Consider the following 27,960-nt stretch of genomic DNA (forward strand, 5'->3'; position numbering starts at 1 on the left):
CCTAAGGAATGAATGGGGCTAGGCTAAATGCTAACACATTCACGACGCACTGTAGAAAGATTAAGTGCACGCATTGAAAAAAGATAGGTATGTATTCATTCGTCGAGTTGAGGTAAAAACATAGTAAAATATTGATGTTGAATGTTACTATTTCAAAAACATAAAAGCTAATATTTTTTAAATAAGTTGTTTTTATTAGAAATCACTGTGGAATTTTTTTTTAAAAACTTGATTAATATACAATTATACAGTTTGTTAAAAGTGACAATATTCCAAACCCCCAAAGTTACGAAAGTAAAGATCACTAAACAAACTCAGCTTATTTACTATGTGTGTATTTAAAGCAGGATTTCAAAAAATGTGCTTAAATTCACCATCACATATAAAGCACTGTGTTGATCTCTGCTTGGCTCATTATTTTAATAAAATCATATTAGTTTTAAAATGGTTTAAATTTGAATTATAACTGGTTAGTTAGTGGCACATACGTGTCAGATTTATCTGTACAGTAAACAATTAGTTACATAACTTAAATCTGAGAAAGGCCACTTATATTTACTGTCATTTTTACTGTGATATACTTGTACTTTATTGTTAATACTCTATGGGGCGGTTTCCTGGACAGGGCTTATCCTAGTCCCAGACTAAAATGCATGTTTGAGCTACTTTAATTTCAAAACATATTGTACTGACATATTTTAACATATATCAGTACCATTGTTTTGTCTCAAGATGCACACCAGTATCATTTTTGTCAGGTTTCTTTGTAAAAACTTGAATAATGTCCTAATATAACTAAGGCCTAGTCCTGGATTAATCTAAACCCTGTTCTGGAAACCGCCCCTATGTGGTTTAGGTTTTGAGGCTGCCTCAACAGATAAATTGATTCACATCAATATTGTTATTTCAGCAATTTTATAAGTATCCAGAGTACATTTGACATGGTTTGCTTGGACTTCCCATACTGTTAACATCACTGATGTAAACTATATCAAGTCCATTAAATAAACTGGGTTATGCCAATGTTTGTGCAATGACCCAGTACACATTTGCAGTGTTGTCACAGTTTGGCTTTGCCTGGTGTCAGCTGTAAGTTCTGAAGTTTCATGGCCATTCCCATATTCCCAGTTATTTTCAGTTTTCCTTGGAAAAATGCCTTTAAACAAAAAGTAATAAATTAGTGGTTGCTGAAAAGAAATGGTAAATTTAAAAGAAAAATGTTGTGGTGATATAACTAAAAATGTAAATAAGTACATATGCCATGAGATGATTAAGGCGTTTGACCTTTAAATGATTAAACTAAAACCGTTTCCTGTTGTGAGGGATTTAATTTATAATTAAAGAGCTCAGATGCAAAAGCTAAACGCCACATGAGATCATGATATTAACCAAATGATCTTGGCATGTATTATACGCTCATCAAATCATATATTTTACTATGTACTATATTAAAATATATGCAGTCAACAGTGTAGATTTATCTGCATTTACAACAGCTTTGAATTCAGCTCATCCAATAAGAATAAATCTGAAAAACATTTGCCACAAAAGTATTTGGAAGAAAGACCAAATGTGGCTAAATTCTGCCTTCGACATGAACTCTGTTTACCGGTCATTCACAGATAAACTCTTAACATAATACACCATGTATGATGTAGCCAAAGCTGAGACATGGAAATGTTAAAGTGACTGCATGTTAATCTTTTTTCACAGAGATCAGTCAGATGGATTGACTGCAAACCACAGCCCACAGGTCAAAGCTCATCTCTGACACTCGACTAATCTGAAATGCTGCAGCGATGGCAGTCACCAACATTACGGATTAAAAATCCGACATGCATTCCAAAATCTGTAACCAGACAGGTTAAAAAGTATGAGCAATACTAATGGAGATGTTTGCATTAGCAAACAAAACTAAAGCTAATCAGACCTTAGCACATTTTTGACATTTATAGGAAAACACCACCATTTTTCAATATTTTACTATGTTCTTACCTCAATTTAGACTAATTAATACATACCTGTCTTTTTTCAATGCGTACACTTCATCTTTGTACAGCGCGTTGTGAATGTGTGAGCATTTAGCCTAGCCCTATTCATTCCTTAGGATCCAAACAGGGATGAATTTAGAAGCCACCAAAAACATCCATGTTTTCCCCATTTAAAGACAAAATAAATTGGCGATTGTTTAAATTGATAAAAAATGAGAACTATAATGTATGGCGGAAGAGCACTTTGACCTCGGGTGCAGTAATAATGAGTAGTCAAGAAGTGATGTTTATACTGCGCGCCGAGGTCGAAGTGCTGCAAACTAAGTGCTCTTCCGCCATACAGTCTAGTTCTCATTTTTTAACCTCTTAAAAAAATCGCCACAATTTATTTTGTTCCACCATACTTACTTGTGTAACTACTCATGTAACAGTCTTTAAATAGGGAAAACATGGAAGTGTTTGGTGGCTTCTAAATTCATCCCTGTTTGGATCCAAAGGAATGAATGGGGCTAGGCTAAATGCTAACACATTCACGATGCACTGTACAAAGATTAATGCACACATGGAAAAAAATAGGTATGTATTAATTCGTCTAAGTTGAGGTAAGAACATAGTAAAATATAAAAAAAACTGTGGTGTTTTCCTTTAACACAGGATTAGGGATTTAGCACAAATCTCAATCTCAGTGACTTGCCACTGTACTGCAATAAATAATCCTGTAAACCTACTGTTTGTGGATTCATCCGCCCTGTCATCATGGCCAGAAGATCCGAGTCACCCATAGCAATGGTGCAGTCTGCCTTTTTACCTGTGAGGGAGCAAACATTAATTTATTGGTACTGTAAATACAAGCTTGATGTTTATTAATGAACAAAAAAAAAATCATTTTTCTTTGGCCTTTTTTATGACTGTGGTGAATATTTCATGCATTTCTCAAGATAAAAGTCACCAAGAATGTCTCACTAGGCATTTAAGTTTTTATATAACTGCTATTATAGCACAGATTTGCTGTTTAGTATAAGTGAGTCAAGATTCACTCCAAACGATTCAGTCATTAGACTCAAACTGATAACATGAAAGAACCAGACTGGAAATATTTTAGGCCGGGGGTATATTTTCGTTTTTTCCATTCGAAGATATAAATATAAAGAAAATTTGGTAAAATAATCAAATTGAAAATGACAGTGGTCACTGTGCTATTTTTAAGTTTATCATAAGCACCGAATAGTCAAAAGACCTTTACAGTGAAAAGCCTCACACGCACCTGCATCATTGGTCACGGAGCCTTTGCCATTTTTCACATCCACTACCCACAATGCCTCTTTTCCACCTGGACCATCCTTCACTTTAAAGGCAAAAACACCTCCAATTTTTTTTACTAAGTCCTCGCCTTCCTGTGAAAAATAAAACATGATAGAAATTAGATTTTTTTTCAGTATACTGAAAAACACCAAACTCAGACATTAATAGAAAGAGAAACGTCCAAAAATATCCTTAATTAACTAAATAACTACTGCTGAAATGTATCATTTGAAATTGTTCATTGTTATGTAAGTCGAGAAGAAATTATGGTTTTTGAGGAAAACATTGCAGGATTTTTCTAATTTTAATGGACTTTAATAGAGCCCAACATTTAATTCTTAACTCAACACTTATCAGTTTTTTCAACGGAGTTTCAAAGGACTATAAACAATCCCAAACGAGGCATAAGGGTCTTATCTAGCAAAACGATTGTCATTTTTGACAATAAAAATAACAAAAATACACTTTTAAAGCACAACTTCTCGTCATGTAGATCCGGTTGGGATGCGCCAGCTGACCCCACGCAATACGTCATGACGTCAAGAGGTCACAGAGGACGAAGCGAAACTCCACCCCAGTGTTTACAAGTGTGTTGAAAGAGGACCGTTCCTACATTGTTGTATGTCAACTGATACTAATTAATGTCTTTGTGGCAGTTTATTGTTTAAAATTGTCCGCAAATGTGCGTTTTATATATGTAACACGTGACCTCCCTACGTCACTACGCATTTACGTTAGGTCGCGCTGGACCGGACCTAGACGAAAAGTTGTGGTTTAAAAGTACATATTTTTTATTTTTCTTGTCAAAAATGACTATTGTTTCGCTAGATAAGACACTTATGCCTTGTTTGGGATTGTTTATAGTCCTTTGAAACTCCGTTGAAAAAAACTGTTAAGTGTTGAGTTAAGTATTAAATGTTGGGCTCTATTAAAGTCCATTAAAATTTTCCTCAAAAACATAATTTCTTCTCGATTGAACAAAGAAAGACATCAACATTTTGGATGACATACATGGTGGTGAGTAAATTATCTGGATTTTTTTTTTAAGAAAATGGACTAATCCTTTAACAAATATGACCTTATTGTAAAAAGTGTTACCTATTATTCGTTATCAAATAACCTAAAGTTGCATTAATTATTTCTAAGATTTGGAACCACGCTGACTTAATTTGCAAGTCATTTCAGGTCATTTTACCATATTCAGGAAAAGTATTCTATGCAGGAAATTAACCAGTCAGGTCATTGTTCTGTCCTGTCTTTCTGCCTGTATCATTTTTTTGTTTAATAGGTGTCAAAAAAGCTACAGAAAGATTATCAAACGCCAAACCACAGTCAATTTGAAAAGCAATAGAGGCTCTTTATATTATAATTGGTGACAGACAGCCCCATTCCCTAAGAAATACCTCTTTTAGTTTCTTCTCAATCTCATTGAAGACGGTGTGAGCTTTGAAGTCCACGTGTTCGCTGGACGCACTGGTGGGGACGGCAGCAATGCGAGAACTGAGAAAGTTCAGAGTAGAAAGTTGAAAAACATGTGTACAAAGTTCTGCTTTTAATATTTTAATGTAATTTTCACAGCTGTGAATATGTAAAAGTACTCAAATGAACATCTAGTTGATCTATTTCTTTGTGACTCCCCCGGGACATAATGCATATAGGCTAATGTGTGTAAAAGGTCATAATGTATAGACGTAACAGCCTTGGCTTTTGTACCCAATTATCATACGCTTAAATAAACATTAAACTAAGCTTGACTGTTAAATCCCTAAAGCTAATTATTTAGAATAATAAATATTTGCAGATATCAGCCATCTAAAGATCATTAATGTCTTCAAACATGAACCTAAAAGAAATACAATACAGATAAAAATAGGTAAGAGGTCAACTGAATATATCTGTACCTATCATAATACCCACAACACGCATGTAACTGACAGGTTTTAGTTTGATACATACCTTGTTTCCTGAGGGAACCCCATCCTGTATAAAGTGACCACCACTGCTCCACCGAGTCCAATGTTGTGTTGCAGGGCGACCTTTGCCCCGGGGACCTGCCGAAGCTCCGCCTCCCCTCTCAGCTGCCAGCACAGCTCTGCACACTGAGCCAGACCTGAGCCATAAAAACAGGTCACAGTTCATCCACCACACTGTCATCTACCTTTTATCTGGACATGCGTTACGGTCACAACGATCTGCACTTTTCTGCCTTTGTGTTACTATTGCTGTGTAAAATTTTGCCAATAAACAAAACATGTAATATACCAAAATATGAACATTCTCTCATGCCATCCCAGATATATATGACCTCCTTCATTCACTTTAACAGAAACTTCTAATTTTATATTAAAATGCAATCATGTTATCTTATATGGTGCCCAACATGGTGACGCACTAAAAAGATCATACATCCATCATTGAAGTAACGTTAATCCAAATGACCCCATTGGTTGTCTTTGGAAGCAAAACAATACATTTGTAGAAAAAAAACTATTTATTTTTTATTTATTGATTAATACATTGTGTATCCATAGCAACAAAGATCATAGAGATTATAAATTGGTGTTCAACTAAAGGAAGTCATATACATATGGGATGGGAAAATGAGAACCTTTATATTTTGGTTCATATCTCTTCCTTTAGTGCACTGAATGTTGAATTAAAACTGCAGTGATGAACGTAGACTTGACACCACACCTTAATCCACCAGCATGAGTCTGTGTTAACGCTTAAGGCTGAGCATTTTATCCTGTTGGGTTAAACTGCTTGCTTATAACCTCAACAAGATAAGGTACTTAGAATAAGACCTTTTCGGGCAGACAACACCACCCTGTGACTTTTAACCCCTTGTAGAAGAGCTTAGGGTCCTGAGGATCATTAAATGTCACAAATAATAACACAGATTCAACAGATACTGTTTGATTCATGTTACTCAAAAACAACAACAAAAAAAGATGAAGCATAAGTAGATAATTTGCCTTTAACTTCTACAACCAGAACTCTGCATCTGTTCAGTATAGAGGATGACAGGAAGTGACATACAGTAGAGATGGACCAAACCCTAACTCTGGACCTTTTACGGTACAAAAACAAGTTTAAACTCTTCAGACCTGATATTTTGGTGTTTAATCAGTGTGTCTTATTTTGTTGATCAGCATTTTTATTGGTTTGAATCACAAAGCGTAGTATGCCCATTCTAGTGGATGCAGGGTCGGAATGGGTTAACATGCTGAGTCAAGTGCAGTAATCATATACTTTAGTTGTGAAAAATGACTCCCCCTGCTGGCAGTGAGAACTGCATGCAGACATTACAGTTGTGTTTCCTATACCAAACCCATGACCTAGGGTCCTAGGCTTTGGTAGTGCCTACCAGCTGGCATACAGGAACACTGTGATAACTGACAGCACGCTACAGAGCTTAACCTACACACTGAACCTTGAACATTGCTAAATTGTACCTGTGGCTCCAAGCGGGTGTCCTTTTGAAATGAGTCCTCCGCTGGGGTTTATCACCCATTTACCACCATATGTATTATCACCCCGATCAATCAGCTCACCAGCTTTACCTGCAATTATGAAAAAAGTATGTACTTTCAAAATTTGAAATACTCCTGGGATAGGTTCAATAACAGTAAAATGTTTTTGGTGTATATGGAGAGAGGTGAAGCCTCACCCTCAGGACACAGTCCTAGGGCTTCATAGGTGATGAGCTCATTGGCAGAGAAGCAGTCATGTAGCTCTATGACATCCACATCGGACGGCCTCAGACCAGCTGTGTCAAAGCACTTCTTAGCAGCAAGATGGGTCATGTCATAACCAACCTATGGTGGATGGAGAACAAAACACATATTTTGTATACATCTTTTTATACATTTACCATTACATGTTTTAATTTATGTAAATGACATGAGAAGTCAAATTCATTTAAAGAGAAGTAGCTAAAAGATCCAAGTCCATAGTCCAAGTGTGGAGAAGAGGTATAGAGGAAATATATGAAGAGCTAAGATGCCGAGTGGTCAGGGGTGTTCACTGATATGCTCACACTGCAAAAGATGCTTTCCAACAGGTGTTTTAGCATTTGTTGTAAACTTGTGGACCTATTTTTTCAAACGCCTCACACCCGTACATTCTTCCGCTGAGAGCTTGAATAATAGACACTCCAGCCCAGTTGGTGGCGATAATCCGCCTTTGCCAATTGCAAGAATACAAACAAAGCTCCCGGCGCAGAGTAATAGCGTACCTCACAGCACATCTAATACAAGTCAATGGAGTTGCACAAAACTACGATAAAACCTGTTGGAATGCGTCTTTTGCAGCGATTTTTGTGTTAGCATATCAGTGAACACCCCTGACCACTCGGTGAGTTTCACGTCTTTGTAAACGAAAGTTTTATGCATTTTAGGAAGGATTGCTCCTGTGCACCTATATAGCCATTATAGAGGTGAGAGGTGATACAAAAAACACCCGAAAATTCTCGGGCCAGCATCATAACCGTCAAAACCGTTCTATTTCATCATAAACAATCTGAAAACAGGGCTTTAAGTGTAAAATACCGAACTTGTCCTTTAATGATACATATAACAACACACATAATGTTCTTTATTTCAATTTGGTAAAGATGGTAAAGACACATCACCTTTTGTAAGAGAAAAGACATTCCTGCTTACAAACTACACACAGGTCCATAAAGTGAGCATGTGTGTGAGAGATCATTTTCTTACACATTGTATGTTAATGGCATGTATTTGAAACGTGGCATGTTTGAATCTATAAACGTGTTTTCTTTGGCACAGTAACCTTTGTGTTGCTCATTTGAGCCAAAAATGCACATTTCCCAGTAGTCCTGCTATAACAGTACATTGATACATCAGAGTCAAACATTAATTTGCAATATAAAACAGCGTCAGCTGATTTTACCATTTTCACGCAGCTGTTTTCTTCAAAAGTGGTGCTGAGATCCGTGACCATCTCCTGAGCTATGATCTCCACCGCCTTATCCTCCAGTGCATTCCTCCTCACGAACTCTTCACTGGCCAGAACTGCAGCTCCTGCCCCGTCTGATGTAGGGCTACAGGAAAATAAGAGATAAAGTGCTTGTGTTAGGATAGTATGATGTGTCAGTCTTCCTGATCATAATAAGTTGCATTTGTTACAGAATGTTTGAAATGATGTAGACATTTCGCAGAAATACAAACTCTGGCTACGTTCACATTAATCAGATGTCCCTGCTTGTGATATGATGCACTTACCAACACTGTAAGAGGGTTAGGAACTCAAACACCTTCCTGGAGTTCATGACCTGGTCCAGGGAATATTCATCCCGAAACTGTGAATATCTGAGTGGTAATGTGGAAGAAGAGCATGAAACCAGAATCAATAACAAACACCATTACAGCATTCGGTGCATTTATGCATTTGACAAACACTTTAAAGTGCATTCAAGCAATCTGTTTTATAACTATGTTTATGTACTTTATGTAAGTGTAATTCATTGAATTTTGTTAGAATACAAGTACAAATTGTTGGTCAAACTTACGGATTATTGATGGAATGTTTGTGGTTCTTCCAAGCAATTTTAGCAAAATGTTCTGGTTTTGTGCCTAAAGAAGACAGATGGCTTTCATGACAAACATTTTCATACATTGCAAACACGTGTTTGTCCAACACTGACTTTCGAGATATGGGACAAATGATGTGCCTCAACTTTACCTACAGTGATTTGAATTCCAGGCTCTTACCATACTTCTCCATGTGTTCTCTACCAGCATTGCCGAACATCTGAGGTGCTGCTGGAGCTGCCGCTAGTCCATAACGGTTAATCATCACCTCCATGTGTTTGTCCATAGGGTTGGTTCTGTCCATGTACTGCAAACCCATGAGCTTACATAAGAAACGCGCTGATGTGTTTTCTTACGGATGCCATACAGAACAGCATTACCTTTGATGACAACGAACCTCTTTCCATCTTCTCAAAGCCCAGGGCAAGAACACAATCAGCAAGGCCTGAGAAAAGCAACAACAAGGCACTTTTGGCAAAAGTTTTGGCAATCTTGTGAAATAATTTATTTGCATACTGAGTATCTCACCTCCCTGAATCAGCTGACGGGCCATGAAGAGAGCTGTGGAGCCAGTTGAACAGTTATTGTTCACATTGATAATTGGGATCCCTGACAGACCCAGACTGTGATAAATCGCTCTTTGACCACATGTCGAATCACCTGGGGAATACAAAACAACATTTAAATCCATTTGATACCAGAGAAAGTAAGATGTGTTTATATATAAAGTAATGCATAGTGCATACCATATACATAGCCTACACATGCCTGCTGGATGGCTGAGTATTTTATTCCTGCATCAGCCAAAGCTCTTTGTCCTGTGCATTAAAAGATGTTGTTATTATTAGAGAACAGCATATTAATACCCGGCATTCTACATAATGTGGTCAAATAGATTAGTCTAACTTAACAAGTTTTAATAATAATTGAACAAGTTTTATCAAATGCACCTGCTTCCTTGGCCATGTCTGGATAATCAATGTCTCTCACACCTGGTTTTTCAAACTGTAAATAGGAGAAACATATTAGTGAGTTATGACAAGAATATATTATTCACATACATATATTCTTAATATAAGATTATACCCGTTTTTTTGAAAAGTTTCTGTGTAAACAGTGTCATTTACACTGACCACCACACGTCTTCCACGTCACTAGAGGGCGCAATACTTATTTCATTACTTCGTGAACTGTCTGCGACCACCATGTAGCTTTGTACAGATTGTGCAACTTAAATTTCTTATCGGTGTGGACAGTAACCTATGACACAATTCTGTATCATATTAACAGACCTCATAAAACCACACCATTACTTTTGTCTAGCGGTCTGAAGGACTTTAGCACCGTCCTGCAGTTACTTCATAGCACAGATCAGAACAGTGAACATCTCTGACTAATGTTCAACTCTTTGACAAACTCCTCCGTGACATTGAGCCAAATGCACAAAAAACACATTATTAAATACATAATTAAGTTGAATTAAGATCACGTGCGTCTTTAAACTATCTAACGTTACAGTACCAGATGCTAACGCCAATCATTCAACAAAATGCACGACATTAAAGTCACAGACTTGGTCTTTTTAAAAGCAGTTGATCAATACTTTCTGATTTACACTAAATGTAAACACGCCGGGAGCAGTAACCAATATGCTATTATGTTTAATAGTTTATATTAATAACGCTAGAATATAAAGGCATATATTTACCTTTGTCATTCCCACCCCAACGACAAAAACTCTGCTTTTTGCTAGAGCCATCCTCATGTTTTTGTGACAGATGAAATGAACTTCACTCTTGCACGAAAGTAACTACAGCTACTTACAACACACTCACATACACAAAACACTGTGTGCAGTACAGTCAAGGTTACATAGATGGCGCTCTAGTAACAGGCAATGACCAATAGAATTAATAGACGTGTTCGACTTCATACAGCTCCACGCAGACCGATCAAAGTACCGCGAGAGCGATTCGAAAACTATTCTTTAGAGTCGCTCTCGCGGTACTTTGATGTCATATGTCGACCGTTCTGCGCAGCTCCGCGTGTTGCCGTTATGTCGATGTATGTATTTGGATTCTTTAACTTTTCAAAAAATATATATATTGTAACAAAATTTTTACACAAATCTAGAAGTACTATTTTTGTACTAGTAACAACTATTTACAAAAACTTCAATGTTTTGATGAACTAAAAAGCACACAAGATTAAATAATTTCACACTTTATTTTTGTTGCAAAGACAGCATAATCAAATGCACTGTTTATCTCATTTATCTTTTCCAACTACCAACAGCCAATCACCATTCACTAGAATGAGTATGAAAAAGCCCATCTGAAAATAGTGTTCAAATTTGTTTAATGTTTTTAATATGGCCCCTTCACACACATTTTATGACATTGTTCAGCACTTGACGAATTGGTGTGTGACCTCGTAGATTCCCACAGACTCTTTGGCTTTCTCATCATAGTCTGTCCAGTCCTGAAACAAAAAAAATTATCTGTAAAATGAACCTAATGAGGTAACGTCTACGCAATACTTTCCTACTTACTTTCTCTTGAAGGTTGATCTCAGGAAACTGGGTGGTTGTTTCTGCTCCTGCAGCAGCAAAACCAGCCTGCAGGGTGATAGTGTAAATGTTTAGATATTATTTAGGTTATGGTAAAACTTTTAACGATGATTAGGTTCAGGTTGGCCATTTCCTTATTTATGAGGTTAACAACCCAAACCAAACCTGCTGTATATATGTGTACATAAATACTTAAGCTAACATGCTTATATTTTTAAATTTGCCCAAAGTGACATGCAAATTAGCGATTATTTAACATTTTGCTATTGGATAAAACCTCTCACCTGTGGTTGAAAATCAACTGGTTCCAGCCCTCGGCACTCAAACTGCACCATTGTCTTAAACTTTTCACTGTCTTCTGCCTTTAGAAGAGTAAACATGTTCACAGGAAGTAATTTGTACAAATATATACACAATCCAAACCTTCACTTGGTACGCTGATACCTTCATAGAAACATTTTAAATGCTTGAAGTTTGCTGTACTTACATTGTAAGGTGTAATTGTGTCCTTCAAGATATCTGGAAGCATGAGACATTTGGTTTATGCAGATGTATTGTCTGTAATGATTTCAATATAAAGTACACATACAATATAGTACCTATCTACAGATTTGGTATTTATTTGTAATCTTTTGTCAGCACTTTTGAAATATACTGCATTTAAATCATATGTTAGTTACCTATTGAGTTTTCTCGAGAACACAGTTTACACTTCTGCACCATGCTAGCACTGCCTCGCCCTCCTTTTAATGGCATGCTGTCCTGGGGTGAGGTTAGGGCTAGTGGTCACTATATAGATGTTTTATTTATATTTATGTACATACAGTAAATATACTTTTTTATATAAATATACTTTTTTACTCTATACTGCGTATTTCGTACATATTGCAACCTACCAGCAAGGTGATGTACTGCCATTTATCTGAAACCTCACCACAATTTCCACACTTCATCTGCAATGACAAGGGTCATCAATAAAACCATAATACAGTAAATGCGATTGCTTGTCAATACGGTTTAGTCACAGAAATGTGATTTGGATAAGTTAGTGATTTTATGATTTCCGTTAAAAGCATGTAGTAATACAGTGTTACTGTAATATAACTTGGTACGGATGCGTACTTTAGTACATGTCACTAGGTCTAATACTGCAAATGTAATGATTGTATCATTGTAAATGTCTGAAAAAACATGCCACGTACTAAAAAGTAAAACATATCATGGAAGTAAAAAAGTTCTTCAGTGTAAGTGAGCTAAGTAAAAACAGGCCAGTAAACATAATCTTAAATGTGTTGTGGTTACCACACCACTGACAGCAGATACTTTTTTTGATGACAGCCACACTTCGAACGACCTAAACATACCTTCAAATACCAGCGAAAATCATCCCCCTCCGGCCTCACATTAGTAACATTTTCCAAAGTGGCTTTAAACTGCAATCCAAACTTCTGCAGAGTAAATTAGAAGGTTAGTTTATCCTCTATTTATTGCTTTAATAAAACAAAACAAAACATATGCATTCACCCCCATGTTGGACCACCACGCCTCCGCTGCATACGTTTCTTGTGATGATTACGTATAAAGAGCGCGACAGCACTCACTGCTCCACCTAGCGAACATATCGGGTATTGCATGCGTGCAACGAGATGTGAGAGTGAAGGAAACAAATACAAGTGTTTATTTTTAATCATTTTATTTGATTCCCACCATAACAAATTACCTGTCAACATAACCAACTGCATTACCAAAAAGAGGTCATCTGGTAAAAATTCAAGGTACAAAAACGGATCACATGAGTGCGAGGGGCATTTTAACCAATTAATAAAATATGCTTCAAGTAATTCCCAGTGTAAAAGCATGGTTTACGTGCTAAATACAGTTCATTTAAATGCGTTGTGTATATATTAGTGTTGAAGATCACTGTATTCTTAGAGGTATTTTACGTTACACATGACAATTTAATATCAGGAAAAATAACCCATAATGTATAATTAGATGTGGTCTATCGTATGGTAACTGAACACACTACTGGTATAACTTTGGCAAAAGTTTACCATAAAATGGCAAACTCACATATTGTATCTAAAACATTGGATAATTTCTTCTAACACTAAGTAGGAGTTTTCTATAACCCATGTAACACTTTTAAATCACTTAGAAAAATGCCAAATTGTGTCATATCATGTACAAAACAAAACAGTATGATTATTTAAAAAATAATCACGTAACAAAGTTAAGATTTAACTAGAAACTAGCACATCATGATAATAATAATCAGAATGTAACATACATTCTAATCTACCATACTGTCATCTTTACACAATCACATACAGTCTCTCTCTCTCAACTCTCACACATATAAAGGGCCTCATATATGAGGTACTAGGGTTTTTTTTTTTGCAGATGGAAAACCTACCCAACCTGAGCTCAGACTTCAAGTATTTGTGCCAATGGTACTGCAATAAAAGGTGTCTCTACTTTAAGTCGGAGCAAAAACAAAATTCCATATTCTTTTATTTTCTGAGTAGCTGAGAAAGCGGATAGACACACTGACAGGAAAGACTGAGCGTGGAATTAAACCTTCCAAAAACACAGCACCTTCATAACCCTCTGAAAAAATTAAATTAAAAAAGTCATTCACCCCTCATTTTTCACTGGACAAAAGGAATGCCCACAGCTATTAGTCAGTCCTGCCCTCTCCTCAATAGAGGGAAGGGCCACAGTGAGGTCAGTGAGGTCTACTGGACTCCGATGTCTTTCTTTGTCTGGGAGTTCCATGGCCGTTTACTGAACCATTCTGTCGTTTAGTGAATCCTCCATTCAGGATATCCTGAATATGCTGCACGATCAGGTTAATAGCCACTGGAGAGAAGGGGTGAGGAGGAAAAGAATACATTTAAAATGCCACATAATCTCTTCTTGCGCATTTACTTAATAAATAATCACTCTGCAATCACAACTACAAATTTTCATTTAACAAAAATTATTCAAAAAGTCTTTCTTTTTGTGTTTCTTTACTCTTCATTTGCAAAATTACATACCAAGGTTGTCAGCTCCACGAGGGATGATGACATCTGCATACTTTTTGGTCTGCAAATACAAACGATGAATGTATTAATATTCCTTTAGAGTCACCAAGGTATAGATATGAAATCGATAATCATCTGACACATTTCAAGTCATATGAAGACACTTACTGGAAGACAGAACTCCTCAAAAGCTGGCTTTACAAAGGTAATGTACTGGGTCAAAACCTGCTCCAACTCTCTGCCTCTCTCACTGATGTCCCGCAACACTGACATTAAGAAAATACACAATTAGTCTACAGGAAAATATAAAAAGGAAACAATAAAAAAAGTGCTTGACTGATCGTTTTTAAGATTTGTGAGACTACCTAAAACTACTATCTATCTACCTCTTCGTGAGAGTCTCGTGTCAGGGTCGGTGTCCACAAACAGCTTCATTTGAAACAGGTCTCGAATCTCTTGCGAGTAAAACATGAGAATCCCCTCAAACAGAACCACATCTGCTGGGTATACGGTCACAAACTCATCCTTCCTGTAAAAGGTTTGGAGACCACATGACTCATCGAATAACACCTAAATCAGTGATTCACCATTATTTACATGCTTTATCAGAGCGCCCAAAATAGCCGTCCGTTTAGGTCACAGTAGATATTTGGCTTTGTAATCAACACTTCAAAAACACAGACATGCTCACCTGGAATGGGTAACAAAGTCATACACAGGGATGTGCAACGTCTTTCCCTGAAGGATATCATGCAGGGTCTTCATGATAAGTTCACTGTCAAAAGCATCTGTGTATGATACAAACAATGAATCCTAAATTGAGTCTGCACTGGATTTATATGAACGTTAAAGAACCGATTCATTAATGATCTGACGAGTTTAAACGCACACCTTATTTTCTCTTCAATATGAACACAGAGGTCATACCTGGGTGATCAAAGTTAAACTGGCCCTTGAGTGCTTTGGCCTTCTGTTCAGGTGTAAGTGCCTTGTAAAAGCTGTCTTGACTCAGGATAACCACCTGGCGTTGATGATGGTCAATTTTATTCTGGCCCAACAGCTCCATGATCTTCTCACATACTGAAGACTGAGAAAGTGAGACAGAAACTTTCAAATGCTTCAATTTCTTGCACATAACACTATTATTTAAGCTTGAATTAAACATTGAACACTTGGTTCTCTGTGTATGCTAATTACAACTTTACTGGCTTTATTTGGGAAACAAATGATTATAAAAAATTAGATATCACTTATATTTACACAATTAAAAGCCATGTCACTTCTATAAAATTAACATTTAGGTATAGGAGACATTTCCATAAGAAGCTCTCGAGGCATGTGCTCAACACATGTGAGGTGGGTGCCCCATGTAAGGGCATTTAGCAGGGTACATGCCCTTCATAGACCACTGCGCCACACAGGTTTGCTGTAATAAGTCAGGATGAGCGACATGCAGTGGTTTTTTTTCTGCAATAATGTGCTTAAATTTGCCAAATGAAAGTCTTTTAATACAGTTCAGAGTTTTTTTTTTTTTTGCCGATGAACAGAATCCTCCATAAAGGACAGGCGCGGTTTAATAAGAAGGGTTTTCTAGAAAGGGGTCTGCGTGGCTATGTAAACAGTCATCGCTAATATGACGTCATTGTCCCGCAACTTTTGTTTCGCTTTCATCGACACGTGCGTTTAACAGGCCAAACATTTAAAAAGGAAACACGATTAGAAAACAAACGATTATCTGGCAACGTAAGCATACGAGTCGGATACTCGTGGTCGTTCAGACAAACCATAGCATGAAACAATACTTCAACCTGCTACGCCACGTGGAGCTAAAACATGACGTTATCGAGAAAAATAAACAGTTAACGTTAAATCTTATAAAAATCTGGACAGATTTAAAATGAGATTGTAACAGTAGACTAAAGTTTGCTAAGGGCGTGTTGATAAGTTCAAGTTATCTTCGAAAATTGCGATAGTGTTTATAGATATGAATGACAAAAGACTTACTCTGGCACTACACATACAAAAATTAAGATTTTATACGAGGTATTAATGTTATATCCCGTATGATATAAGTTTGGGGCCAGTAAATGAATTTTTAAATAAAAGTAGACGTCGTATTTTTAAATAGTTTTTTTATATTTCAGTATGATTTGACAAAAGCCACGCGGTCAGGGTAACGTTAGATACCGACACCTGTGAGTTTACATAATTAAAAACCTTAACCCATATGAGTATAACTGATAGTAGATACAGTTACTTATAAATAAACTCAAACCTTTCCACTGGCGGTGCCTCCGGACACACCGATGAGGAAAGGCTCTCGTATGGTATGGCCGTTCTCCTCTCTGCCATTAAGATCTGTTTCACTATCGCCAGCCATGCTTGTACTGGAAGTAAACGCGTATGTGCCGCTATTCTACACTCATCGCCCCTCCTCCACTTACTGTCCCACAAAGAAAATAATAAATGGTACCGAGCCCGTCATATAAAATTCAAAATGTTTAAATTTTTTATTACTTTCACATTATTATAATTAATATTAAGCCAACAATTATAGTAATCAGGTTTAAACAATGTCGTATTTATCTTTAATGCAACATGAAACCAAGAATTATCACGATTTAAAAGTTAGGGAAATCCCATGAATCATTTCCGTAATAACATAAATATTTTTTTTTATTGAAACATAAATAAAAAGTTATTTTATTTGCGGAAACAGAACGACGTAATCCCACCAAACCAATCAGAGTGTATCTCATACATTAGCCCCGCCCAAACACCTTCGGCCATGGCTGAGCTGATCCGCACACTACAGATATGCTGCAAGAGGTGAGTTCAGCGCTTTGAGCAGAGTTTTTAACTGTAACTGTTTATTTATACTAACCAACTAGATTTCTGTGTCAGTTTTTAATATAACCATAAATCTGTTCCAGCATTTAGCGATTTTACACAATGTTATCGCGATAAAGTCATATGTCCACATTATTCTGCATTTGCAATTTTTTATGAATAATCATTGCTCTGCTTTTTTATGTCTAACGTTGTGCTCGTAACTACAATTTTAATGTAATTTCCTTATTTTTAGTACAAAATCTGAAATGGTCTTGTTTGTCAACATCCCCCAACAGATCAAAGTTCATGATGAGTATGCCCCTGTTGACCAATATACTGACCCCTGGTCTCCGGGCCCTGCATTGCACTGGGACTAGAAGTGCATCTACAGGAACTCTTTCTTTAAAAGATCCTCTCAACTACTGGTGTGGTAACCGAGTCAACCTCAAAGATGTGAAAAATAAATCTGATCCTGTATATGAGCCTGCAACAGGTAATGTGCATGGAAAATTCCTATTTTTAACCCCCACCCAATCAAACTTTGACCTATAACATGATCAAAATCCCATTTAGCTTTACCTGTACCTTTTACTGTTGATGTCTTTAATGCAGTCCCAAATTCTTTTGTGTCGTGTGCAACATTAAAGAACATCTTAATATGCGTGTGTGTATAACAGGTCGTGTCCTGTGCCAGCTGCAGGCTTGTGGGGCAGCAGAGGTGGATGCAGCTGTGAGAAGTGCCAGTGCTGCTTTCACCGACTGGAGTAGATTGGCTGGCATGGAAAGAGCTAGAGTCATGCTAGAGGCAGCTAGAATCATTGAGGTATAGCTCTCGATGCATTGATCATTTTAGCACATTCCTTCTCTGATAGTTTCATTATTATAGTATCACATGGACCACTGAGCCTAATCATTTTTCCTACTGTTGAGGACAGAAGCGACGAGAAGAGATTGCTGAGTTGGAGGTGATTAATAATGCGAAGTCCATCACAGAAGCCCGTCTGGATGTGGACTCAGCCAGATTATGCATTGAGTATTTCGCAGGACAGGCTACCACCCTTTCAGGTAAATGTTATTCCTTTTAAATTCTGTGATAAAACACTGCATTATTATAAGTTTTATTTGCATAAAATGAACAGTTATGTATTTTGACCAAAGTGAGAATCTTGGTCTCGTCTTGGAATCGACTGCACTTTTACGCGGTCTCGTCTCGGTCTCAGACAAAGAGGACTCGGAATTTTATTTCAAGACCGGTCAAGACCACAACTGAAGGCACATCACAATTTTTTTTTATCATTAATTTTATGCAGTTTATTCAGGTTTGGCATATGACATTGGGAGAAAATTAAACAATGCCAATGACAATTTTTCTAATTGTATTACTAAAAACACCTGCATTGTGTTAAGTGGATGGCAAGCCATGGAAAGACAGTTCAGAATAAATGGTTAAGTTGATTTCAGCTCTTTAGTGTTTGTTCATTTTTATTTGCTTATAGACAAAGATAAATTCCCACATATCTGCAATGCCTTTGATTATTTGATCAACTTCTCTGATAGCGCACACACACACACACACACACACACACACACACACACACACACACACACACACACACACACACACACACACACACACAGTACCTTATAATATGCATCTTCCAGATTTTATCATAAGTGTTTTAATGCAGTGGCTTGCACTGGTCTTGGTCTTGACTTGGTCTCGGTTTGTCTTGGTCTTGGTCTTGAATTGGTCTCGACCCTTTAAAGTCTTGGTCTTGTCTCGGTCTCGGACTGTCTTGGTCTTGGTCTTGGTTTAGGTGGTCTTGACTACAGTACAACAAGAATGTTAAACACCATTTTTTTTTATTTCTCAGGTCAGCATGTTCAGTTATCTGGAGGTTCGTTTGCCTACACGCGTCGGGAACCACTCGGTGTGTGTGTAGGGATAGGAGCCTGGAATTACCCATTCCAGATTGCAGCCTGGAAATCAGCCCCTGCCATCGCCTGTGGTAATTTCTATTAATGTGGTTTCATGTTAGCTTCTGTTTCTCAACTACTAGAGTCTGGACACTTAAATGTCTTGGGCTTAATTTCCATAATATATGCATACTGATGACTTATATCTTGAGGCAGTGCAAACCATTGTTGATAAAATGTGATCAAACCCATAGATATGTATATAAAGGCTAGATGGCTCAAGGCGGACTCCCTAACGGCATCACCTGGCGGCCATCTTACGACAGGGCGCTCGCTCACTCGTAGCATTGAGTTTAATGGTGCAGGTACTTTTAAATGACCATAACTTGCTCAATTTTCTACCGATTTTCAAACGGTTTGGGTTTTTACAAACGTTATTAACGTGGCTATAATCCTGGATGCTTTAACATGTTTCATGAATTTATTTTTTATTTTTAGTATAGGTATGCAGTCTCATAGGTACATCTTTGACGTTTATAACAAACCAAACCGTTTGAAAATCGGTAAAAAATTAAGCAAGTTATGGTCATTTAAAAGTACCTGCATCATTAAAACTCAATGCTACGAGTGAGCGAGCACCCTGTCGTAAGATGGCCGCCAAAATGCGGACGTTGCACTCAATTGGCCAGCAGCGCGGACGAGCCATCTAGCCTTTATATACATATCTATGATCAAACCCATGAACTTTTGCACATGCCAGGAACATCTCATGCCACACCTTTATTGAAGAATGTGGCAATTGAGCCTACCTTGGCACATTTCCACTGTGTTTAAACCTGTCATTGTTACTAGTGTTGTTAGGTAGCAGAGATATGTTTTTTCTAAAGTCTGATAATAGAGACCTCTATTATAAGCAAAGGCAACTGGTAATGTTCCCAAAATCTGCTGCTTTCACTTTACACCAGAAACTCTTTAAAGCTTTTAAACTACTCACTTTATTCACTTTCCAGCTGTTCTTGAACAGGCAGCTGCTCGCCGCTTTCTTTACGGTTTACTTTTAAATCAATTGTAGGTAACTCCATGGTATTCAAGCCATCACCATTGACCCCAGTGACTGCAGTGCTGCTGGCTGAGATTTATTCACAGGCTGGGGCTCCAGAGGGTCTGTTCAATGTGGTTCAGGGTGGAGAAGAGACAGGATCTCTGCTGTGTCATCACCCGTCTGTGGCTAAAATCTCCTTCACTGGAAGTGTGCCCACTGGCAAGAAAGTAAGCGGACTGGTGTCACCCAAGTAGATACTTGAACAGTTAATGAATGTGAAAAACAAATCCATCTTCCACACATCCAATATTTTTTTCATTGAAATTCATTTCTGTATTCATATTCCTTCATTTAGCCATTATGTTTAAGTATCATACATTATATTATGTTAGGTTAATGCAGTCACAAAATAAACCCTGACCATAAGAATGCTGATTCAATGTAGAGATTGTTCAGTATCATTCTCACTGTGCTTACTTTGTGATAATGGTTGCTGCACCTCATTCAGCTCATTGTGTGCCTTTTGGCCAAATAAATAAATGAAATGTTGATTTGAGTTGAAATGGCAGGAGAATATCACATGTTAATCTATTTTAAATGGAGAAAATTTTTAGTTAGGTAAATCCATTAAATCTAAGTTTTGTTATGGATGCTGTCCTGGTTTGCACAATTATTCTTGCAATCATTTAAGTAATTAAATGCATGTTTTTCTCAAAAGATAATGGAAATGGCTTCAAGAGGGTTGAAACCAGTGACGCTGGAGCTTGGTGGAAAATCTCCGTTAATCATCTTCGAGGATAGTGACCTAGAAAACGCCATCAGAGGAGCACTCATGGCCAACTTCTTGTCTCAGGGCCAGGTACTGCTAGTTGAAGATTTATATAATTGTGTATGTGATAAACATAATCTTGAACTATATTAAAGGGACACTCCACTTTTTTGGGGGCAAAATACTTGTTTTTCAACTCCCCTAGAGTTAAAGGGGGGGTTCAATGGTATTTCAAGCATTCTGACTTATTGACAGAGTTATATAGTTGTTTCCTCATGCTAAACGTAGGCAAAGTGTCAAAAAAGCAGTTGGACGTGTTACAGAGTATTTCTGTGCCGAATGCACTTCGCCATTGAATCTGATTAGTCCATTAGCATTGTGCCTAAAATATAACCATTGCTATTTTTCCTATTTAAAACTTGACTCTTCTGTAGTTACATCGTGTACTAAGACTGACAGAAATTTAAAAGTTGCAATTTTCTAGACAGATATGGCTAGGAACTATACTTTCAATCTGGCGTAATAATCAATGACTTTTCTGCCGTAACATGGCTGCAGGAGGCGCAATGATATTACGCAGCACCTGAAAATAGTCCCCTGCCATTGAAAGTTACTAAAACTTTTTATTTTTTGTCGATCTTAGTACACGATGTAACTACAGAAGAGTCAAGTTTTAAATAGGAAAAATAGCAATGGTTATATTTTAGGCGCAATGCTAATGGACTAATCCGATTCAATGGATTATGCTAAGCTATGCTAAAAGTGGTAGCCCCAGACCCGGAGATCAGCTGAATGGATTCCAAAATGGTAAAAATCAAATGTTTAACTCTAGGGGAGCTGGAAAATGAGCCTATTTTCAAAAAAAGTGGAGTGTCACTTTAAGATTCTGAAGTCAAGTCCAAAAAGGTACACTTGTTTTTTTACTTTAAAGATAATCAAATAAAGGTTATTATTATAATGTTTATTTAACCAATTACAAATGTATTAGCCAATATTACAAAACACTGCTGTTAGAAATGTGTAATATCTATATACACGCACCTTTTATCTACACAGTAATATTTACTTTAATTTACCCTATTTACATTCTTAACATTGCAGTTAACCTACCCGTTTTGTTTTTTCCACTTAAAGGTATGTAGTAATGGCACCAGAGTTTTTGTGCAAAGCTCAATTCTTCCTCAGTTCTTGAAAGAGGTGGTACGGCGAACTAAAGCCATTCAGATAGGAGACCCCCTGCTTGATGAGACTCGTATGGGGGCCCTGGTCAGTAAACCACACCTTGACAGGGTGCTAGGATATGTAAACCAAGCTAAGAAAGAGGTACATCAACCATGGATCTAAAACACATACATGTTTTAATTGTATTGTTTACTAAATGTAGTTTTTCGGACTGTGTGCTTAATAGGGAGCCAGTGTGCTCTGTGGAGGGGAGCCCTTTACCCCTGCTGATCCTAAATTAAAAGATGGATACTACATGACCCCTTGTGTGCTTGGTGAGAAAATGTATTGGCTGCTTTGAGTTCATGTTTTACTGAAACATTTCTCCGACTGCTCATAGTGTTTGCGTTCGATTCCTTCAGTGTAACCAGAATGAGCGAAAATCCTCTTGTTCCTGTACATTGTCATGTCTTTTGCTTTCAGCCAATTGCACAGATGACATGACATGCGTGAAAGAGGAGATATTTGGACCTGTGATGTCAGTATTGTCCTTTGACACTGAGGAGGAAGTTCTTTGGAGAGCCAATGACAGCACGCTGGGTCTGGCTGCAGGAGTCTTTACCAAGTAAAGTGAAAGTCACTTTAATATGTACAACAAACGGTGGTGGTTAGAAAAGCAATGTTGTAATACATTTGTTATTGTTTCTTTGTCTCTCCATTACCAAAGAGATGTTAAGAGAGCCCATCGTGTTATTGAGAACCTGCAAGCTGGATCTTGCTTCATAAACAACTACAATATCACCCCTGTGGAGGTGCCATTTGGAGGGTACAAGGCTTCAGGTATGAGGTTATTTTAATGAGGTCTGCGTTTGTTGACACTAACAATGAGCGGTCACTTAATTTCTGCTATCTGATTTCAGGTATCGGAAGAGAAAATGGCCAAGTGACCATTGAATTTTACTCCCAGTTAAAGACTGTGGTTGTGGAGATGGGTGACGTGGACAGTCTTTTTTGAACATGAGCAGGTGTACTATATGATTGGACCTAACTGCGGGATCTCAACCTTTAATCAAGCAGTATTAACCTTAAGATTTATGCAGTTCTTGAATTAAAAAAAAAGTTAATATTCATCACTAAATAATATATTTGCCCTGTTAATATAATTTATTTTCAAGTAATGACAGTCTGTGAATATTTCACAATCAAGTGCCTGTAACGATACATTGGCATTTTTTAATGAATGTAAGAGTATTTGATTAGTTACACAGATGGCTTTAATGTGAAGGTTTGGTTTATTTACAAAGCTTTTTAAAGGCATTTCTCATGCTGTGCATATGCAGTGTCTCATGACAGATGACCAATTAAAGAGTTTAGGTAAAAGTGCCTCATGCAACATTAGATATTCTGAAGGACTGTTTTTTATGTTTGAACTGTAATGAACAGCATATAAGTTATCCATTTAACATGTAGTAAATAAGTCACAAAGCATTCATCACACATTCCTACTCGAGATTTCAAATTCATTACAAATATAAGAAAGAGCAATCCTTAAAAACTAATTATACAGTTAAGAATGTATGTAGTATAAACTACCATCAGGTTTATAAACATTGGAATCTGAATGCATAAGTTACTGATTGCCTGACATTAACATATTGTACTTTAACGTAGAGCTTTCTTCTTTTTTTTCTTTGAGATGTTGTTCCCCCTGCTTTTCCTCTGTGTAATTGAATAGTGGTAAAAAAAATCAAAACATGTTTAAAAATACCAAATTTATCTTAACAGATATAAAATAATAATACCTTTGCTATAGTTCTTTTGGATATCTTAAACTGCGCAGCTGACTCTGCAATAGATAATTTCAAGACATTAAAACAAACAAACAAACAAACAAAAACCTCTTGGTAGGATCCTTACCATTCTCCGACGGCAGATCCTGGTCACAGAAGTCTTCGGTCACCTGTCAAAAAACAGCAGAATGACCCTTTGTAATTTGAATCAAGTTTGTCGATCATATCAATGCTATTTATTTATTTAACTAAAACTCTTTATTCACCTCATCTGCTGCTTTGACTTTACAGCGAGCCTGTTTCCCATTTACTCCTCCGTTATCCTGCTGGCCTTCATCCTGTAACTTTCTGGTGCGGCTCTGTGCTGCTGTCACGCGCAACTTCATGGTGTGAAAGCAAGACTGCAGATCACCCACTCTAAAGTGCACTGCAGTTCCCTCGAACCACAGATTGTCATATACACCTGCTTTAAATCCTGGTGGCTCATATTCAGGTGGTGTGACTGATTTTAACAAGATGTGAGGAGACAAACAAAAATGCAGAATTCATGTTTAGATTTCCTGCTATTTACAGCTGTTTACTTCCATTTATAGCCTTTAAAACTCCAATTTCTGTCTAGCATCAGTATGACCAGTCTTTATTTATTGTGAAAACATGGGAAAGCAGCTGTGTTTACTCAAACTTGTAGATGTTTGTCTTACCATCATCATTGTAGTAGAGTTTCATACTGAGGAAAACCGAACTGGGCAAAGCCTCTAGTTTCTGCATAAGCAAAAACAGCTTCCTGATCAGGAGCACTGAAGCGTTCTTAGTGTCCTCCAAGGTCACACTTACTTCCTCATTCTCATTCCTTAAACAAAGAAAACGGTGTATTCCTTTAATATTTTTACACTTAATTGCGGGGTCCATGATTGGTTAAAAACACTTTGAAAAGGGAGTCGGGCCGACTACCAAAACATACTTGTAGCCAATCAGCAGTAAGGAGCATGTATACTAAGCAACGTCGTTGCCTGGGTTGCGTATTTGTTGGGCGGGTCTATCAAGGTCCAGATTCTATTGGGGTAGGGGCGTGTTTGTTTAAGTGATTTATAATGTCTTCTATAATGATTTCATTTGTAGAAAAAAAAAATCATGAAAAGGTATCGAAAAAACAGTGTGCCTAAAATAAAGACATTTCTCCCATAAAGAATTGTATTGGTATCAATTGCATATTCCCAAATGAATAGAATAGAAAATAATATAATAGTTCAGGTAGACCGGAAACGGAAATAGTCTTATTTCTTTCTGTCTTACGTCAATATTTCTTCAATATGCAATCTCTGAAATAACAGAAACTTGCGTAACACGGTCATAAAGTTTGATAGTTAATGCTAGCGTGCAGTATTTTAAGTTACGGGGATTTCGTCTGGAAAAGACACCGTGAAAATTGCATGGTTTATATATACACATTTTAGATCACGTTTTTCAGAAAGCGAAGTATTGTCGTAAGAAATAATCTTAAATTAAAAAGGTACTAAACACATTTAACCAAAACAAAATAGCCTAGTTGAACTTGGGCGCTGTTTTCATTGATCGCTTTTTTGTCATGCAACAGGTAACTGTTAGCTTATGAAGTTCTTAAGCGCAACATTTTACATTCTCCGTTTAGATATTTAATCAGATGCGTATCGGAAACATACAAATGTGCATCACAATTCAGATTAACAAACTATTTAAAAAATACATAAAAACACGAAACAAGCAAGTGAAACTACTGTGCTCAGAAAAACCGCAAAAAAAGTTTGTTTCATACCTTCGTGTCCTCCAAGGTCACACTTACTTCCTCATTCTCATTCCTTAAACAAAGAAAACGGTGTATTCCTTTAATATTTTTACACTTAATTGCGGGGTCCATGATTGGTTAAAAACACTTTGAAAAGGGAGTCGGGCCGACTACCAAAACATACTTGTAGCCAATCAGCAGTAAGGAGCATGTATACTAAGCAACGTCGTTGCCTGGGTTGCGTATTTGTTGGGCGGGTCTATCAAGGTCCAGATTCTATTGGGGTAGGGGCGTGTTTGTTTAAGTGATTTATAATGTCAACATTGACTTTCAGTGATCATGGAGATCACCTTTAAGTGAGTGCACTTAAGTCTTCCAAGACCAATTAACATTTTAACAAACATACTATTGTCCTCAATTTAGTCACTTTGCAGTCGCCAACTGAGAATGTGCAGGAAATGCATTACGTTCATACCACTGAACTGAGAATTACATGACACTGCCATGTACTAACCAGGTCACAATGAAACATGCATACCGTAAATAACAATTTCGAAAACTTTCATTTTGCTTAAGTAGTTGTTCGCCATCACATCCGTGAAGGGCATAAACCGTGTACGCCATGTCCTAAAAATGCTACCTGAGGATTTCCATCAGTGGTCCTTGATCGGAGTATCTGAACTTAAACTGATAGGACTCAATGACATGCTGAAACAAGAGAAAAACATAAGTAACCAAACGGGAAAAAAAAGCCATTTTATAACCTAAAAATAACTAAACTTACATTGCTGTCATCTGGGTTTTTGTGCACCTGCAAATGAAACAGCCATGTTTATTTATATAATGTGTGTTTGACAAAGAGACTCACTTATATACAACAGCATGCACATTTATTTATGCATGCTTACCCCAATAACCACAATCTGGAGCTGTGATAAATAACAATAAAAAAGAGAAATATATTAATTCATAAAATAATAAAAAGACACAATGTATTTCTAAATAGGGGACTTACATATCTTTTCTCTAATGCATCAAAACATCCTATCAGCCTAGAAAGCCAGAAAAATACTGTCTGTATTAATGTATTTGTTACACTTTGAATCATGATTTATTAACTTAAACATGCAACATTTACCATTTAACAAGCTTGCTAGCTCCAGGGCATGAACAGTCCTGTCTAAGAACTTTGATACACAAATCTGAAAAACAAGAATGAACTTATTAAATAAGGCCAATGTTTGTGCAAATTAAGCATTTAATTGCGAAAATAACCCATCACCGTCCATGTATCTTGATCTGTAGGAGTCCTCAGGAAATATTCCCCGCAGATAGGTGATGGAGGATACAGCTACAACCATCATCCGTTTGACAAACACCAGGGACTGAGCTTCAGTCTTTAGCTCCTGAAATAAACCGGTCCACTGGGAACCCCAGTAAAAGTCTTAACATCACTGAATGACACGACCTTTAAATACACATACTTTTTTACCCAATGTATTGATTTAGTATCTTACCTCATCAGTCGCTTGTTTGGCTTGAATTTGCTTCTTCTGTTTGGTGTTCATGTTTGAGTTTAACGTTTTCTCCTAATATTAACGTTATCTCCTCAAAAGCTATGATGACATTAAAGAAAACTACTACATACTATTTTCTAGTATCTTAAAAAATTCGGCAAAACGTTAAGTTATAAATATTAGCGTTTATAATTGTTGTAGTCAAGTACCGTTGAAAGATTATATCGATAACCTCCTGAGGTAAATTACGATGAGCGCTCGCGCCTCTGATGTCAGTCAGTCACGCGCTTTTGGCGGTAAGCGGTGTACACAAAATCCTGAAGGTGGCGCCACAACCTCATAATAACAGATAACAGCAAATACTTTGTAAAACGCCTTTTTACGGATGTTGGGAGAGAGAATTTTTGAATACGTTTAATATTAATCACATGAAACATTCATGTACATCATGTGACTGTGGAATGTAAATTCTAATGCCATTTCATGTAACTCCATACGGTGTAAATTGATGTTACCTTAAAAGTAGATTTGTTTTTATGACCCTTATCAAATTATTTCTTGGTGTAACCAAGTGTATTCAGGTTAAGTCACATTAAATTAATTTTGTATAGATTAATTTAGCATATGGAAAAAAAATTGACAAAAGATGTAGATTGCCTTTAAGACATACATGTTTATGAGATAGTTGACAAAATTCATTATATTAATTAAAAATCATTCTGAT

At 37.0% G+C, this 27,960-nt stretch overlaps 5 protein-coding genes across 5 annotated transcripts; 1 reads left to right on the forward strand and 4 right to left on the reverse strand.

Moving 5' to 3' along the window:
* Positions 1–417: 417 nt before the first annotated feature.
* On the reverse strand, positions 418–10,713 carry LOC129442684 (sterol carrier protein 2). The gene is made up of 16 exons (XM_055202908.2): positions 10,557–10,713; positions 9,799–9,853; positions 9,595–9,666; positions 9,377–9,508; positions 9,229–9,293; positions 9,029–9,155; positions 8,827–8,890; positions 8,540–8,626; positions 8,208–8,358; positions 6,964–7,111; positions 6,749–6,856; positions 5,250–5,403; positions 4,697–4,793; positions 3,256–3,385; positions 2,720–2,799; positions 418–1,156 (listed from the first exon to the last, which is right to left on the reverse strand). Exons 1-16 carry the CDS (start codon positions 10,611–10,613, stop codon positions 1,061–1,063), a joined length of 1,623 nt encoding a protein of 540 aa, XP_055058883.1. The 5' UTR covers positions 10,614–10,713; the 3' UTR covers positions 418–1,060.
* A 342-nt stretch (positions 10,714–11,055) lies between these two features.
* Positions 11,056–13,010, reverse strand: LOC129442689 (CXXC motif containing zinc binding protein). The gene is made up of 8 exons (XM_055202913.2): positions 12,942–13,010; positions 12,782–12,865; positions 12,314–12,370; positions 12,098–12,179; positions 11,905–11,936; positions 11,702–11,779; positions 11,400–11,465; positions 11,056–11,329 (listed from the first exon to the last, which is right to left on the reverse strand). The coding sequence occupies exons 1-8, from the start codon at positions 12,945–12,947 to the stop codon at positions 11,252–11,254; spliced, it is 483 nt and encodes a 160-aa protein (XP_055058888.2). The 5' UTR covers positions 12,948–13,010; the 3' UTR covers positions 11,056–11,251.
* An 83-nt stretch (positions 13,011–13,093) lies between these two features.
* Positions 13,094–16,881, reverse strand: LOC141363313 (uridine-cytidine kinase 2-B). The gene is made up of 7 exons (XM_073865948.1): positions 16,722–16,881; positions 15,374–15,533; positions 15,138–15,234; positions 14,833–14,975; positions 14,615–14,712; positions 14,459–14,507; positions 13,094–14,279 (listed from the first exon to the last, which is right to left on the reverse strand). The coding sequence occupies exons 1-7, from the start codon at positions 16,824–16,826 to the stop codon at positions 14,146–14,148; spliced, it is 786 nt and encodes a 261-aa protein (XP_073722049.1). The 5' UTR covers positions 16,827–16,881; the 3' UTR covers positions 13,094–14,145.
* A 289-nt stretch (positions 16,882–17,170) lies between these two features.
* On the forward strand, positions 17,171–23,503 carry LOC141363312 (4-trimethylaminobutyraldehyde dehydrogenase B-like). The gene is made up of 12 exons (XM_073865947.1): positions 17,171–17,275; positions 17,575–17,771; positions 17,956–18,101; positions 18,214–18,343; positions 19,153–19,287; positions 20,268–20,464; positions 20,956–21,096; positions 22,141–22,329; positions 22,415–22,502; positions 22,651–22,792; positions 22,895–23,007; positions 23,088–23,503. The coding sequence occupies exons 1-12, from the start codon at positions 17,235–17,237 to the stop codon at positions 23,180–23,182; spliced, it is 1,614 nt and encodes a 537-aa protein (XP_073722048.1). The 5' UTR covers positions 17,171–17,234; the 3' UTR covers positions 23,183–23,503.
* On the reverse strand, positions 23,419–27,835 carry LOC129442686 (HORMA domain-containing protein 1). Its single transcript, XM_055202910.2, has 12 exons — positions 27,237–27,835; positions 27,002–27,143; positions 26,858–26,921; positions 26,735–26,771; positions 26,628–26,648; positions 26,504–26,530; positions 26,360–26,427; positions 24,659–24,807; positions 24,224–24,459; positions 24,085–24,127; positions 23,970–24,013; positions 23,419–23,886 (listed from the first exon to the last, which is right to left on the reverse strand). The coding sequence occupies exons 1-12, from the start codon at positions 27,285–27,287 to the stop codon at positions 23,830–23,832; spliced, it is 939 nt and encodes a 312-aa protein (XP_055058885.2). The 5' UTR covers positions 27,288–27,835; the 3' UTR covers positions 23,419–23,829.
* Between the last annotated feature and the right edge of the window lie 125 nt (positions 27,836–27,960).

The sequence above is a fragment of the Misgurnus anguillicaudatus genome, unplaced genomic scaffold (assembly GCF_027580225.2).
Source record: "Misgurnus anguillicaudatus unplaced genomic scaffold, ASM2758022v2 HiC_scaffold_34, whole genome shotgun sequence".
Classification (NCBI taxonomy): domain Eukaryota; kingdom Metazoa; phylum Chordata; class Actinopteri; order Cypriniformes; family Cobitidae; genus Misgurnus; species Misgurnus anguillicaudatus.